The sequence below is a fragment of the Poecile atricapillus genome, chromosome 3 (assembly GCF_030490865.1).
Source record: "Poecile atricapillus isolate bPoeAtr1 chromosome 3, bPoeAtr1.hap1, whole genome shotgun sequence".
Lineage (NCBI taxonomy): Eukaryota > Metazoa > Chordata > Aves > Passeriformes > Paridae > Poecile > Poecile atricapillus.
Window position 1 is genome coordinate 21,044,548 of NC_081251.1, and position 14,375 is coordinate 21,058,922.

The window sequence follows — 14,375 nt, forward strand, 5'->3', positions numbered from 1 at the left end:
TCCTTTTGTTATGACTGAACTTTAAAGGTATAACTGATTCAAGAAGGAAACCCCTTAGTAACATTTCAGAATTTGACTAATAAAAGCAGATTATTTTGCACAATTAAACTGGCTTGTTTGACACTACAGTCTCCTTTTAATGATGTTTGGAATCAGAGACTGGTGTAGATGGAAGAAGAGGCATATAAAAAAGATGTGTCCCAACACCCTCTCTTTTAAGTAGGGACTTGTATTCTTATTTTTGATGTCTATGCCATGTTAGAAAAACCATCAAAAAATTAATTATTTTTGTGAGAAATAAACTCTTTCAATGTCTGAGATTTTTTTTTTTCTCAGAAGTCCCCCTTGATTTCTTAATGTTCTTTTAATTATCATCATTCTGTGTTTTGAGAAGTAACTGTTAGGCACCCATAGGTACATTTTTATTTCAGGAGTAACTCAGAAATTCTAATGACCATGATGGAGAACAGTGAAGAGATTTCAGGGCATTTTAGTCATGTTAGCTGGGACTTCCAAAGCCTTTGGCTAAAAAGGTACACGCAAAAACTATTCCAAAACTGAATACTCTTTTGATACAGGATTAGATTTCATTGTTGCCTTTCGTTATGAGAACATCTCTTTTCCCTCTTCTGAAATAATTTCAGGGTTGGTATTGACTTTCCCTGTGCAAAGCAGATCTAGAGCCAGCCTTGGCATCTGCATTGTGTTTCTCTGTGGTTCCTCAGAGAAGCCCTGTGTGCCTTCAGCAACATGCCCCTGGGACCTCTGCCTCCAGGGCAGCTTCAAGCTCCCTGCAGAGTAATTATCTTCCTTCTCAAGAAACCTCCTTACAAAATAGAAAATCCAGTTTACTCCTGCCACAACCATTTCCTTTAATTGATGGTGCTTTCATGTAAATTCATCATCCAGCTAACTTTGTGATCTCAGGCTAAATAATGTTATTTTGACTGAGTGCTTAATGGTTATATTGATTTGTAAAAACCCCTCAGGTGATTCTGTCTTGCAAATGGACCAAAAGTGGTGATTTATTAAAAGGCTGCCTTTTGAAAGGTGTTCTGAATGTCACCCACGGCCACTGCTATTTCATCAAATAGATCGCATTTCTCCTGCTGCCTTGTGCCTGTGAAGGTCTATGGCTAACCTGAAGTTATATCTACATTGACCTATTTTAGTGATTTCATTTCTAGTATAAACTTTGTTGGCGCTGAAATATGGGTGGAATAACTGACTTCCATGGCTGTATTAACAGTAACTTTTAGCAAGTTTAGACAAATGCAGTGTAGATTAAGGGGGATATTCTGCTTCCAGCTCTATCAGTTAAACTGTTGCTTATGAATTATCTGGAAATATTCTGGTTGTGCCCGATGCTGCCTGGCTGGCATCACACAGCACATAAAAAAAAATTAGTGGGGTTTACAGAACAGGTCATTCATAGCCACCTCAGTGCCAAATTCAGCACTGGTAGGCAATCTTGTGTATGTGAGGGTCTGGCACTTAAGATATCAATCCTTTCAAAACTAATCTGATGTTTTACACTTTTTCCTGACTGGGTGACAAATTAATGCATGTTTTACTGCATTGCTTCCTTCTCATTTCTCCTGGACAGTTTATATGGGTTTGCATCATTATTTAATCTGGCCCACTATGAAGCAGCACAGAACCATTTTGTTTTCTCTCCATTTCTCTAACAATGTCCTTCCTTAAAGGAAAATCCAGTGGACCCAATTGAACATATTTATGTTGAAGTGAGGCAAGTACCAAACATCTAATACTTTGATTCAAATAGGAGTCTGAAATATCCACATGGTTTAGAATTAGAACAGTTTTTTACCATTTTTGTAATTTTTTGATTGATTATTAGAGGCTAAGAGGGGGAGACAGAATGTATGTTAGGAATTTTAAAAAATATTTTTCCCACTTCATTAAATTAGGCAAAATATAAATTCTGCTTCTTATACCAATATAGCACATAGTTGAATACAACTAGAAAGAAAATTTTACTTTCTTTTTCTAGTTTATTCATTAGAAGACATATTTATGTCGTGCCATCTACTTTCTTTTTCCTTGCATTTCAGAGGAGCTATAGATTTTGCAAGCTGATTAACAGCATTACAGAGGCCTGTTGCATTTACTTTGCCTGAGCCTCATTGCTCAGCAGCAGAACTGGTGAGAGAAATATCAGCAAAGTTCAGGATATACACACAAAAACCACTAAAAAATTAAAGAAATCAGAAAACTAAAGAAATCAGAAATCTTTGGTCAGCACCAGGAACAACAGGAGGTTTTCCTGGATTGATGTTTTATGTGTCCAAACATGGAGCAGGTCTCTGGGATCTGCTCAAGTCCACAATTTAAATCTGTCTAAAGCCATCCTGCCCTCCTGGTGCTGTGATCTTTCACACCCCTGCCTCATGATGGTCTCATCTTCTGCTTTTGTGCTGCCTCTGATGCTCAGCTTGTCCTTGCTGAAAACAAGAATTCTCCATCCCACTCTTCTCGTTCCCAGTTCAGTTTTTATCACCAGTGCCCTGTGGAGCTATGGGGCACTGTCCTCAGTCAGTGCTCAGCACCCCAGGACTGCATTGCCCAGCACCAACCCTCTCTGTGGGGCCACCAAAATCCTCCAGAGCTCTGGAGTTTGCAGAATTGTGGCAAAAAATGGGGAAGACACAAAGCAGTGCTGAGGATATTTTATATGCTTGCTTTGGACTAATAACTACTAAGGCAAATAAAATTTATGAGGTAGAGAATGCAAAGGTAACAGGAGCCCCTGTCCATCAGCATAGGCAGATGACAAATAAAAAGTTCATTTTCTATTAGAAGAAGGAAATATAGAAGAAGGAAGTTTCTTCCCATATATAATGTGTTATATTTGTGATTGCCAGGACCAACAACTAGACACAATAGAAGAGCGTTACTGTTGTCAACAGGACTATTCCCAGATGCCATTATTAATGGAAACAATTTGCAAGTGACATAGAATACTTATTTGTTAGAGATCTAAACCCAAACATGAACAGTAAACTGTGGATTACTGTTACTTTCTCCTTTAATAAGACCCTAATCTGTTATGTAGTCATCTCTTAAGTCAGCAACACATGAAGTTATCCCATTTACTTCACTTGACTGATTTAAGCAAATAGAATTTAGCAGCAAGATTTGACTCTCAAATGCATGTCTCTGTCCTCTTACTTGATCTTGTTAGTCTCCAATTAGTCCCAGATTTCTGTCCTTGAGACTGTTATTCCAGATATAAACTCATTAACAGTGTAGAGATGGATTTTTTTATTCCCTGTTCAATATTTGATCTCTGTGACTGTATTGGAATTAATTTAATTTCCTCCTCCCATATTTAACTGCAAACATGTAGCCACTTTCTCACAAACTTCCAGTCTACTGGATGTTGAATATCTTTGGGATTTTTAATTTCTGTTTAGCGTTAACAATCAAATTCTTGCCAGAATACTGCAGTTACTCTAATACTTGGTGGCTTTAAATCATGTCACTTCACTGAAATAATCAGACTTTTTTAGAATAAAATATTCAGTCCTAGGGGGAGAAAAAAGTGGGTGGGAGAAAAAAAGACAATAAATTGTTTTGGTTTTGCCACAGGGAGAATTTTTCTTTTTCAGAAATGTAAATGAAGATTAAGTCGGCTCTGAAGGGTTGCAGCAGCACTTTAACATTTATATTCATTAGACAGAGAAGTGATCTGCTGCTCAAGTAGTAGGGATATACCTGCTTGTGAAGTTTCATTATCACATTAACCATATGTTGCATTATTCACTGCTATTCTTTTACATGAAGACAGATGTAAAAAACAATAAAGTAGTTATCATAGCGATAACCTGTCTTATGTTACAGGTAAAATTGGCTTTCTGTGCTGGACATTATTCACCTTATTTCACCCCATTTCACCCCATTTTCTCTACTTTTAATATTTCCCAGTACATCGATCACTTGCATCTACATATGCAGGCAGAAAGTAGGGGAGCAGCTTTATGGCAAATCTCTTAGTGAAACATTTCTCATACCCACTACTTGAGTACATTAGACACTGTCATAATTTCTACGTTTACAGCCTCCCCCTTCTTCTGTGAACTTCCTGTACTCCCTAAAGCATTTGAAAAATATTGAGTTTTTCCTTTCTTCTTAATTGCTGGTTACAAAACTGACAGGAGATAAGACTGGTGATAGGACAACAAAATTGTACCTCAAAAAAAGCACAATCTCAAATTCTGAAGAGCATGTTTCACGTGTTTTACTTGTTTCACCCTGTTAGAGCAATTTAGCTCAGAGCAAGGCTCTAAATCTCTATCAGAACTGAGCAGCATCAATAATTCAAAATGCTCTTTAAATGAAGGCTTTCTTTCCTAGATCAGCCTTTCTATCTTTTATGTATGGTAACACTTTTATTTATGATTATCAAGAGGCAACATTTAAGAGTCACTTTTTCTAGACTCACTGTTCACATAAGCTAGCCTGGTGATACAGACTTAGCAGCCCAAGGTGTTAATTCCTAAGCCAATCTCTTCATTCCTGATAGCTGCAACATAGCCTTATATTAAAAAAAACCCCACAATTGGAGAGGCTGACTTCATTGCTCATCAGCCAATCCCTGTGTAATGGGAAGAAGAACTCTTACAGAATCCTTTTTGGACTCAAGAAACCCCAATTCCAAGGTTGCCTGAGTCACTTGCAATATCAATCCATTTAGTAACAATAGACAAACTTACACCTGTAAATATACAAGAATACTCGGTTTCTCCATTCTCCATCATAAAGGATGATGTATCACAATGCATTTTTTTTATCAGTTGCTAGTTTTATGAATTATGATTATATGTACTTTGGGGAAAACACTCTTCCACAACAGAAATACTCTTATTAGTACCAAAAAAACCCCAAAGTGGAAAAGTGTAGAGTGGGCTTAGACAATTAGAAAATTCAGCTGTGTAAGATTAATGACTAAATATTAATCTCTATGAAATTTTTTAAATTTTATAAGGATTTCAGTATTTCACAGTATTTCACAGTTCTGCATCTATAGCATTTTCTTGGATGTTTTCCTGAGCCTTATTCTGGAAGACAGAATCTATGTTAAACTAGACTCAGAACTGCTCTGCTCATCAAATTCTCGATAGCTTTGCATATATTACAATATATTAACATGTCTTGAATTTCTTTTTATTAACTGTATTGTGGATATTTTTAAAATATATACTTCATTCACAAGTAAGTATCCAACCTTGTCTAATTCCAACCAGAGTACCTGGAAGGATTTTAAAATGTTGAAGTGTGGCATACCACAAAGTAGAAGTTGTTGACTAATATTTTATTCCAATATATTGATGCTATTTTCTTCATATACTGTATCCGTACAAAGCTCACAGTTCAGATTATAAGAATGGGGGAAAAATCATTCTTAATTTCTCTTATGAGCTTTATCCTGTAATCTCAGAAGCCTCAGTGTGTACTTACCCAGCACAAGTCTTAACACATATATCCTCGCTAACTCTCTTTCATCTTCACTGTAATTTGGGACTCCCATTTCCACCCCTTCCTTCTTCCTTGTTGAAATGAAATATTTCTTTGTATAGCCATATGACTCTGACTGAGACTTTCAAATAATAGTGAGGTTTATGAAGAGCAGTACATTACAGCATCATAATTAAGCAGCACAATCTTAAGGTATTTCTGTTGTCAAGTTTCCATCAGATTAATCTTGATTTATCTCTTTTTTTTCTTTTTCTTTTTCTTTCTGTTTTTTTTTTTTTTTTCTTTTTTTTCTTTTAATTCTCTCCATAGCTGTAACTTATACAAGTTACAAAAAAACACCACCACCAGTACCCCCTCGTACCACTTCCAAGCCACTGATCTCCGTCACGGCACAGAGCAGCACAGAATCCACCCAGGATGCATATCACGACAGCCGGACTCAGAGGATATCCCCATGGCCACAGGATGGGCGAGGGATGTACAACTCCACTGACAGCTTGGACAGCAACAAGGCCATGAACCTCGCCCTGGAGACAGCGGCTGCCCAGCGCCACGCGGCCGAGAGCCAGAGCACCTCCATAAGGACCAGTGACAAGGCCATCCTGGTGACAAAGGCAGAGGAGTTTCTTAAGAGTCGACGTTCCTCTATAGGGATCCAGGTAGTCTATCATTAACATCTGTCTGTGATGAATTGTTTGTCTTCTTCCTGTAAATAGCATAGAATGAGTCATTCAGCTTCACTTCCTCTAATAATCTAACAAACAACCCCTGGCTGCTTAGTGTTAATTGCAATTCACATCATGGCTGTGCAGAAAAGTCTTCGGTTAATACACTGTACCTGGGAGAAAATGAATGAATAAATCTCTAGGGAGGTTACCTGTCATTACCACTTGATATGAAAATTATACTGCAGAGCTACAGGTGAACAGCATGTTCATCTCCTTCCCTCCATGAATTCACAGTCCTTTTTATAGAATTTCATCAGCTTGAAAATGCTTTACTGTACTTTTTCCATTATATTTCTCTTTTGACCTTGGAAAATGTGTAAAGTCACTCAATCTTCAAGTATTCTGCCTAAAAAGAGACCCTTGCCCTTTTAGTTGTGATTGGAAGAAGGTTCCAAAAAAGAGAAAGAAATGTTCTGCTTTATATACAGCGTAATTAGAGATGGGAAGTAATAAAATAACATTAATAAACATAGTCTTAGAGCATTCGTCCATTTGTCCATCAAAACCAGCAATATTTATTTCACCTGACAAAATGAGTGTCAGACTGTGGAAAGCTCAGTCAAGTTCAGGCAAAAGTTCATTTGTTTCAGGCAAATGAAATAAGACAATTCCAAATGCAAATTTTGATTGCTATTCCTGCTGCTAAATGGTAAGTACTAGATAGCTAAAAATGGTCATTTTTTTCAAATCTTTAGGGAACACCAAGTAATAATAAAAATTGGGAAGTTGAACTCACAAGAATGCAAAGTCTTTTGAGACAGGAGTAGAGGAAAATTTAGGCTTCTGTTCTGCTGAATATTCCTTTTCACATCACTGGGTTCACTTTTGTGCTTACTTTTGCTAGATTAGCTATAGAGAAACTGACATTTATTTTGACACAGGTATTGTGGAGACAGCAACATAGATCTTGAGAAGGTAATCGTCCATGTAAAAAAGCCTAGTGAGTGACTGTATATTAGAAATATACAAGAATATAAAAGAAAGTATATTATTTTCTTTAAAAAGTAGTAATTTCATTTCCATTAATTTCATAATATAGTCATAGAAAAGTGTTTGGGTTAAGCATGTCACAGCTGTTGATTGAACTTTACAGGTTAACATTTTAGCATGCTGTAATTTTGCTGTTCCATAATGCATTAGACTAATGAGAAGGAATCAGCTTTGCCAGAAAGCTGTTTGTCCATTTCCTTGACATAAAAGTATCTGCTTCTGATTCTTTGGATGCAGAAGAGTAGACTTCAATTTACCAACCAAAATATTTAGATGGCTACTTTTCAAATGTTTTACAAAGTAATTTGTGTATCCTAAATTGTTCAGAGGAGAAGCTTGGGAGATAACACTGAAAAGTTCAAAGGAGCAGTAAAGAAATCTTTGGTACCTTTTAGCCCTTAACCTGAAACTTACTATTCAGAAAGGAATAGAATCTAGTGCTGTTCTTATCTCTCCCTTACAGCGACTGTGCATGGTGGTATTTATCACTGTTGGTGTCTTGATATGGTCAGTCCTGATATTCCAGCAATTAATTCTGGAACTTTGATTACATCACTTGATCCTGTTCATTACTACAGCTGATGACCAGTACTTTTCACTGGGCCCTGACCCTTCTTTATGTGTGATGTGTTTCATAATGGGTGTTTATAATCCACAAAAACACCTGTGCAATGATTTCCATGGGGGCAGCGGATCTTCCATGGCAGCTTGTCATCAGACACTTGGACTGTAACACTGGTCCTCAGATGCACACATGGAGAAAGGCAAATGTTGTTTGCAACAGCAGGTCTTAGAAGGATGAGCTATTGATTATCTTTCAAGAAATACAAACTGCTTTGTTGTACCACTTGATATTAGATTAGGCTGGATTTCCAACAATATCCTGAGCACATTTTAGTTGTTCAGGATTTTTTTCAGCACTAAGCTTCAAACATTAGTGTGAAAAATACATTTCTGAAGTATTTTTAAATAGGAAATGCATTTTGTTATATTGCTATTGCTAAGTTTGTACAGAATAAAACCACAAGGTAGTATGCTCTTATTGCAAACTACACAAATAATTTATGCATTCAAAGTACAGTAGCAGTATTTAATTTCTTTTAGACTTCTGTGTCAAAGTACCCTGGAAAAGGATGTTTTCTATTTGCATATTTTGTTGATTGACTAAATGACTTGTTTTCTCATTAGCATGCCATGCCAGGGTAATGCATTGAATTTTCATTTATTTGCATTAGTTAATTTGCTATCAGGATGGTTAATTTGTGCATTTTTTACTGTTCCACTCCTTTAACATGTTGATGGGAGAATGTTTGCCAAGAGAGCTTCATACAGGAGCAGAGAGGAACAAAGGTACAGAGTGACCAGCGGTGCCACTGCAAGTGGAAATACAACGGACCCACCCTAGGGCTTCACGTCTTTGAGAAATGTGATTTTTGTAGTATCCACGCAGTGAATAGAAGTCCTTTTAAAAAGCCCTGGCAGGCTAGGCATGTGTCAATAGGGTTGGCACTCACATGCATAGAGAACCCAAGCTCCTGGGGAAGCACTGGAGTTGCTATACGTCTGTAACACCTGTCTGCAGAGACAGACAAGAACACAGATACACTACTCCATCTCAGGGTATGTTAGTCCTATCCCAGATGGGAATTTTGAACAAAAATACAAAAGCTTTGGAAATGAATCTTTTCCAGAAAATAACTGGGGGCTTTGGGTTTTGGGGGTTTGTTTGGTTTGGTTTTGGTTTTGGTTTGTTTTTCGATGTTTTCTTTGTTTAATTTTTTCCATTCACATATTTAAATCAAGACTAAAATTATCAGGCATGTCAATAGGCACTGGGGAAAAAAAATGCCGACTTATAAATTCAAATGAATTTCAAAATACTGATTTTGAGATTAAAAATTTAGTCAGCAATTGAAAGAATATATGGATATAAAAAGAACAAGACTCTTGTAATCCTGGTAGCTGTAAACTTCATATCTGTCTTCTATCATGACAGCAAAAGACTAATCAAAGTATGTGAATTAAAATGGAGAGTAGAGATTGTCAAGAGTAAAATAAGCACTAAATCAGAGCAAGGTTGTTGCTAAGATATTTTCCAGGATTTTCCTCGCTCTTTTGCACACGCTGCTATATATGCTAATGATTAACATTTCAAATCTGCTCTAGTTATAAACCATTTCATATTAAAAGCATTAGGAATGTGAAATATATGAGAAAACATGTCAAGAAATTCCTCCTATTTATTTCAAGTACCTCAAAACATGCAGTCCTTTGTTTCTTCTCTATTTAAAAGATATCAAAATGAGCAGAAACCCTGGAAACTAATGAGTTGGAAACAAACGTTCTAAGTGTGAAGGCTGATTCACAGTTGTATTTTTGGAGACAAGCACTAATTGTAGCGTAGAGAATGGACTCAGTCATCTTCATTTATCATCAGAAGATCACGCTTCAAAATACCTAGTGGGTTTTTTATAATCTTCAGAATCTACATTGAACAAATCCTTCTTATAAATTAAAGGCTGTATCCAGGGAGATTAATGCCATAGCTTGCTTGCCTAAGTCTTTTTAAGACAAAAGGGGATCTTCTTCATAATTATATATATATATATATATATAAAATTATATATAATTATATATATATATGTATATATGTAATGAAGTTATTCATTTCACATGGCAAAAATACTGTTCATGATATTCTGCACTCTCGAACTAGAATCCCCTTTTAACACATATAGGTATATGTTAAGTGTACTTAGATAGGCACCTACATTTTCTTTGTACAATTTAGGTTATAGCATTTTAGTCAGTGCTCTACTTCAGTGTCTACACAGCAATCAAAAGAAATATTTGCATTGATTACGCTGGTTTTTGGATCATAAATTATCCAAAGCTATAGAAGTAAGTATTGTTAATTTCCCTCCTAAAATGACAGACTGGGCTTTTGTGAGAGGAGTGTATGAAGTCCTTTGCCTGGAAAAGTCAGTGAATATTTGCTGGTTCAGAGCAATTTGACACTTAGCATTAAATGCACAAAAAAAGTTATCAGTAATCTCTACCGTGTATATTATTTTCTTGCTACAATCTCATATAAGTTTGACATGAATCCCATTTCTAAACTCTGGCTTGTATTTTTAGTAAAAAGTCCTTTCTTAAAAGATCACAGGAAGTTTTCAAGCTTCTCTTTTTGGTAATTTGTAGTTAATGTGCCATGCCACATGTTTGAGTAGTCCAGATGTTCAGCTGGGAAGTAGCAGAGTGGCAAGATGGAGCTCCATGGTGAGACACAAAATATCTCAAAAGCATGAAAGTATAGGTATATTGTGCTGGGTTTATAAAAATTATTTTGAAAGAGTGTATGTTTTTGGCTGGTTAAAATATTTCATCAGTTAAGGATATCAGTAGCTGTTAGTACTGTAGCTTTATTTGAAGTGTTTTTCCTGCTTTGAAGTCGCTGCATACAAATAAGGTCTCCCCATACCTAAGAATGGTTATCTGAATTCACAATTACATGTACTTGATCTAGTGTCAAAAGTAGTGTTTTCTACTCTATTTTAGTCTTATTATCACTAAGAAGCCTTTGCAAGAGAGGAAGGGTGAATTATTTCCCTTCCTGTACATCATCAGAGAGATTGTTTATTAAACTCTAATTATAGAATAAATTGGTTATAACAGTGAAAACCCTTTGAGGGCAGTGAAGTCGCATGGGGCGTGATAATGTGGCCTGAAGGACTCTTACTGCTAATGTTTATGAGAGAGAAGCGAAAGTCAACAGGTTAAAATCTGTTTTCTTATGCATTGAATTTATTAATTTCAAGTCTACCTTTGAGACAGTATGCACAGAAGCTTAGACTGGAATTTTTAGGATGCTGCAATATTATTGCAGTTGCAGTGCTCATGTTTAAGAGCAGAATAAGGCTTTAACACAGAAATAAAGATTGGTTTTAGAGCAGTTAAAATATTCTCTAAAAATGCATAGTAAATACTTTGAAAGAATAATTTAGTTCATGTATTCTTTGTTAGAATAAGTGCCTATAAACATACTAAGATTGACTATAACAAGCGAGTTTCTTGCAATAATTATTTGCATTTATTCAAATAATTTTGTGTTCTTACTATTTACTTGTGAATCCTTTACTACCAAGGCAGTGTTAGTAACTGATACTTAGTTTCCAAATTTAGAGCTGCATCAGTCAGCAGTGACAGATCTCTAAGGAGTAATACTATTGTCTGCTCCTTGTATCAACAGCAAGGAATGTGAAGGGGACTTGTGCAAGGTAAGACATAGAATCATAGAATCATGGAATATCCTGAGTTGGAAGGGATCCACAAGGATCATTGTAAGAGAAATAATCTCAAGGTGCTCCATTACATTTGCTACTAATATTATAAGCCTAGTGGACATAAGGACATTCAACAGCATTTTTCATGGCATAAGATGCCAATTTTTAAGGAACTTTTTTTGCAATGAGAGAGGAAGATGATTTACTATTTTAGATCTACTCCTTTCTTCTGCTTTGGGTATGACTGACTGTTTTTGTTTCCTCTTTTGAGTGAGATTCCATCATAAACACATAAAGATAATTTTTTTCATATTATTTTGCTTTACTGAGACTGTAAACCAATTTGAAAATATTAAGGCTTTTAGAACCCATGTAAATATTAAAAAAATAATGAATCAAGGAATATAAAAACAGATTTAGTAAAACTTATTTGAGTTTCAAGAGCCACACAATCATTATTTTTTATCCCCTGCTCATTTGAGTTTAGCCTGGCCAATCAGATTAAAGAGTTTCCTGATGTTTTCTAGCACAAGTCTTTACAATATCTGTCATAGAGCAATGTAATTTATTTGTTCATTTTTTTCTTTATGATTGCAAATTACTGTCTTATTTTCCACTTTTACTTGTGTGGGTATTTGCCTCCATTTTGTTGGTTGTTACAATATTTGTAAAGCTAGATTTTGCCTGCACACACTCACACAAAAATTTGACATTCTCCTGCTGTTACAAGGCATAGTGAGAAAACGAAAGCATTAAAATATCACGGCAATCATCAGGTCATTCAGTTAGTGTCAGTCTTGGAAAGCTGGAAGGAAGGATAATTTGGCAAGTGTTTATATTTAGAAATAAGTAATATAATTTTTGTTTTGATACCTGGATCATAATTTTTCTGATTTTTTTTTAATAAAATTTTAAAGCATATTACTTCATTTGTGCCTGTTAACTCTAAGTATCAATTGCATATTGGGTAAATTACTGAGGATTATATCTCCAGGTGAAATGCCAGTAAGCAAACACTTCAAAACAGATAGAGGAAAAAGACTTTTTCTCGATGTGTTGCATCAATAGAAAGCAACCAACCCATTCCAAATATAAAAGGTAAATCTGCCTCCACACATCAGAAGCAGAGTTCAGAAGAAGACCTGCTATTTCGTACTAAACCAAACAATGTAGCTGGCAAAAACAGGTATGTTTTTGATATGCAATAAGGAAGAAGGTTGTGTGTTGCAAGTCTGCCTGCTTTGTTCCAGAAAAAATTGATGGACTGATTGATGTTCTCTGTAGGGGCCTTTCCTTGTTTATGTCTTTGAACCACCATGTTTCTGATAACACTATGTCTGAGCTGCTGAGCCATCTCTGTAGAAAGCAAATGTCTATTCTCTGTCCATTGGCCACTGCTCACCTCCAGAGTATTGCTAGCCATATGTTACCCCCAAAACTATGATACAATTGACCCTCCTTATCCTATTTCTGTCTTCAGGAATTTGGCCTACACCTCATACCCCAGGACTCACTCCCTAGATACCTAGGAGAACATTATATAAAGATGGCCATCCTAAAGATATCACTCGTTGAAGGAAGTGCAGTGCTTTGGAAAGGGCTGAAGGCAAAGTCTGACATGTGTGGAGATGTCAGCTTGGGTTCATCTCTCTGGCTTTGTCTCAGGTCTGAACTGGCACGCAACATTCTGTCCTTCTATGCTGTGCCATGTGAGTGAGCAGAAGGCCCTGATAAATCCTTGACCTGCTCAACTTCTTCAGTCTGGCCACCCACAAACCTCTTTTCCCTTGTCAAACCTTAAGGCTTGTAACTCTCTGGAGCCTGTGCCTACATCACTGACATCATCATCTGGAGTTGCATCTCAGTCAAACAAGTTCCAGGAACTTGATTGACAAGTGGAAGTAATAAGAAATTATGATGGTCTTTTCCTTTGGACCCAGTCCAATAGAATAATAAAATAGAATTAAATTATGGAATAGTTTGTGTTGGAAGGGACTTTAGAGATCATTTAGTTACAGCCTCCTTCCATGGACAAGAAGACCTTTCACTAGACCTCAGGAGCTCAGGGTGCCATCCAATTTGGCCTTCAAAACACTTCAGGGTTAAGGTATCCACAACTTCTCTGGGAAATCTGCTCCTAAATTATGTGATTTAACTCAAGACTGACTGGTTGCTTTGGGATGAACCCCAGTACTATAGTTCTTAGCAGCAGTTTAGATTTCCTGATTACTCCATTTTTTTTTTTATGGATTTCAACAACACCAAACAACATCCTTCAGAAAATCCTCCAGAAAATGTTTCCTCACCTTGGACATTATCTTCCTTCTAGCATTCCTACAGCTGCAACCAGGAGCCACATTCTAAGCATTTTGTGTTATCTGCTCTTATTCACTACACAGTCACAGAATGGGTCAGGTTGGAAGAGGTCACACTGGGTCATCTGGTCCAACCTCCCTGCTAAAGCAGGGTCATCCCAGGGAACATTGCACAGGAGTGCATCCAGATGGCTCTTAAATATCTCCAGGGAGCCTCTGAGCAATCTGTTCCTCTGCTTGGTCACTCATAGTGTAAAGGAGCTCTTCCTTGAATTCAGTTTCTGCCCATTGCCTCTTGTCTTATTGCTTGGCACCACTGAGAAGAGCCTGGAAATATCCTCTTTATACCCTCCCTCCAGATACCTGTAGATATTCATAAAGTCCCTCTCAACCATCTCCTCTACCTCTGAGAATGAGTTCACTCTTCAAAACCTGTCCACACATGTTTGACTGAAGTTTCATTGCAGAAGTCAAAGCTGCAAGTGTAACTTGCCTCTCTGCTTCCTCCCAGCAGCCTACATGAGTATCTCATTCTTTTCTCAGTTAATTCAGGAAATTAA

General features: G+C 36.7%; 1 protein-coding gene across 1 annotated transcript in view; it reads left to right on the plus strand.

Annotated features, from left to right (window-relative positions):
• The window catches only part of DLGAP2 (DLG associated protein 2), a 370,745-nt gene that overhangs the window by 337,488 nt on the left and 18,882 nt on the right, over positions 1–14,375 (plus strand). Inside the window, 2 exon segments of the mRNA XM_058835087.1 lie at positions 5,809–6,158; positions 7,380–7,398. Of these exon segments, the coding sequence (XP_058691070.1) occupies positions 5,809–6,158; positions 7,380–7,398 (369 nt within the window).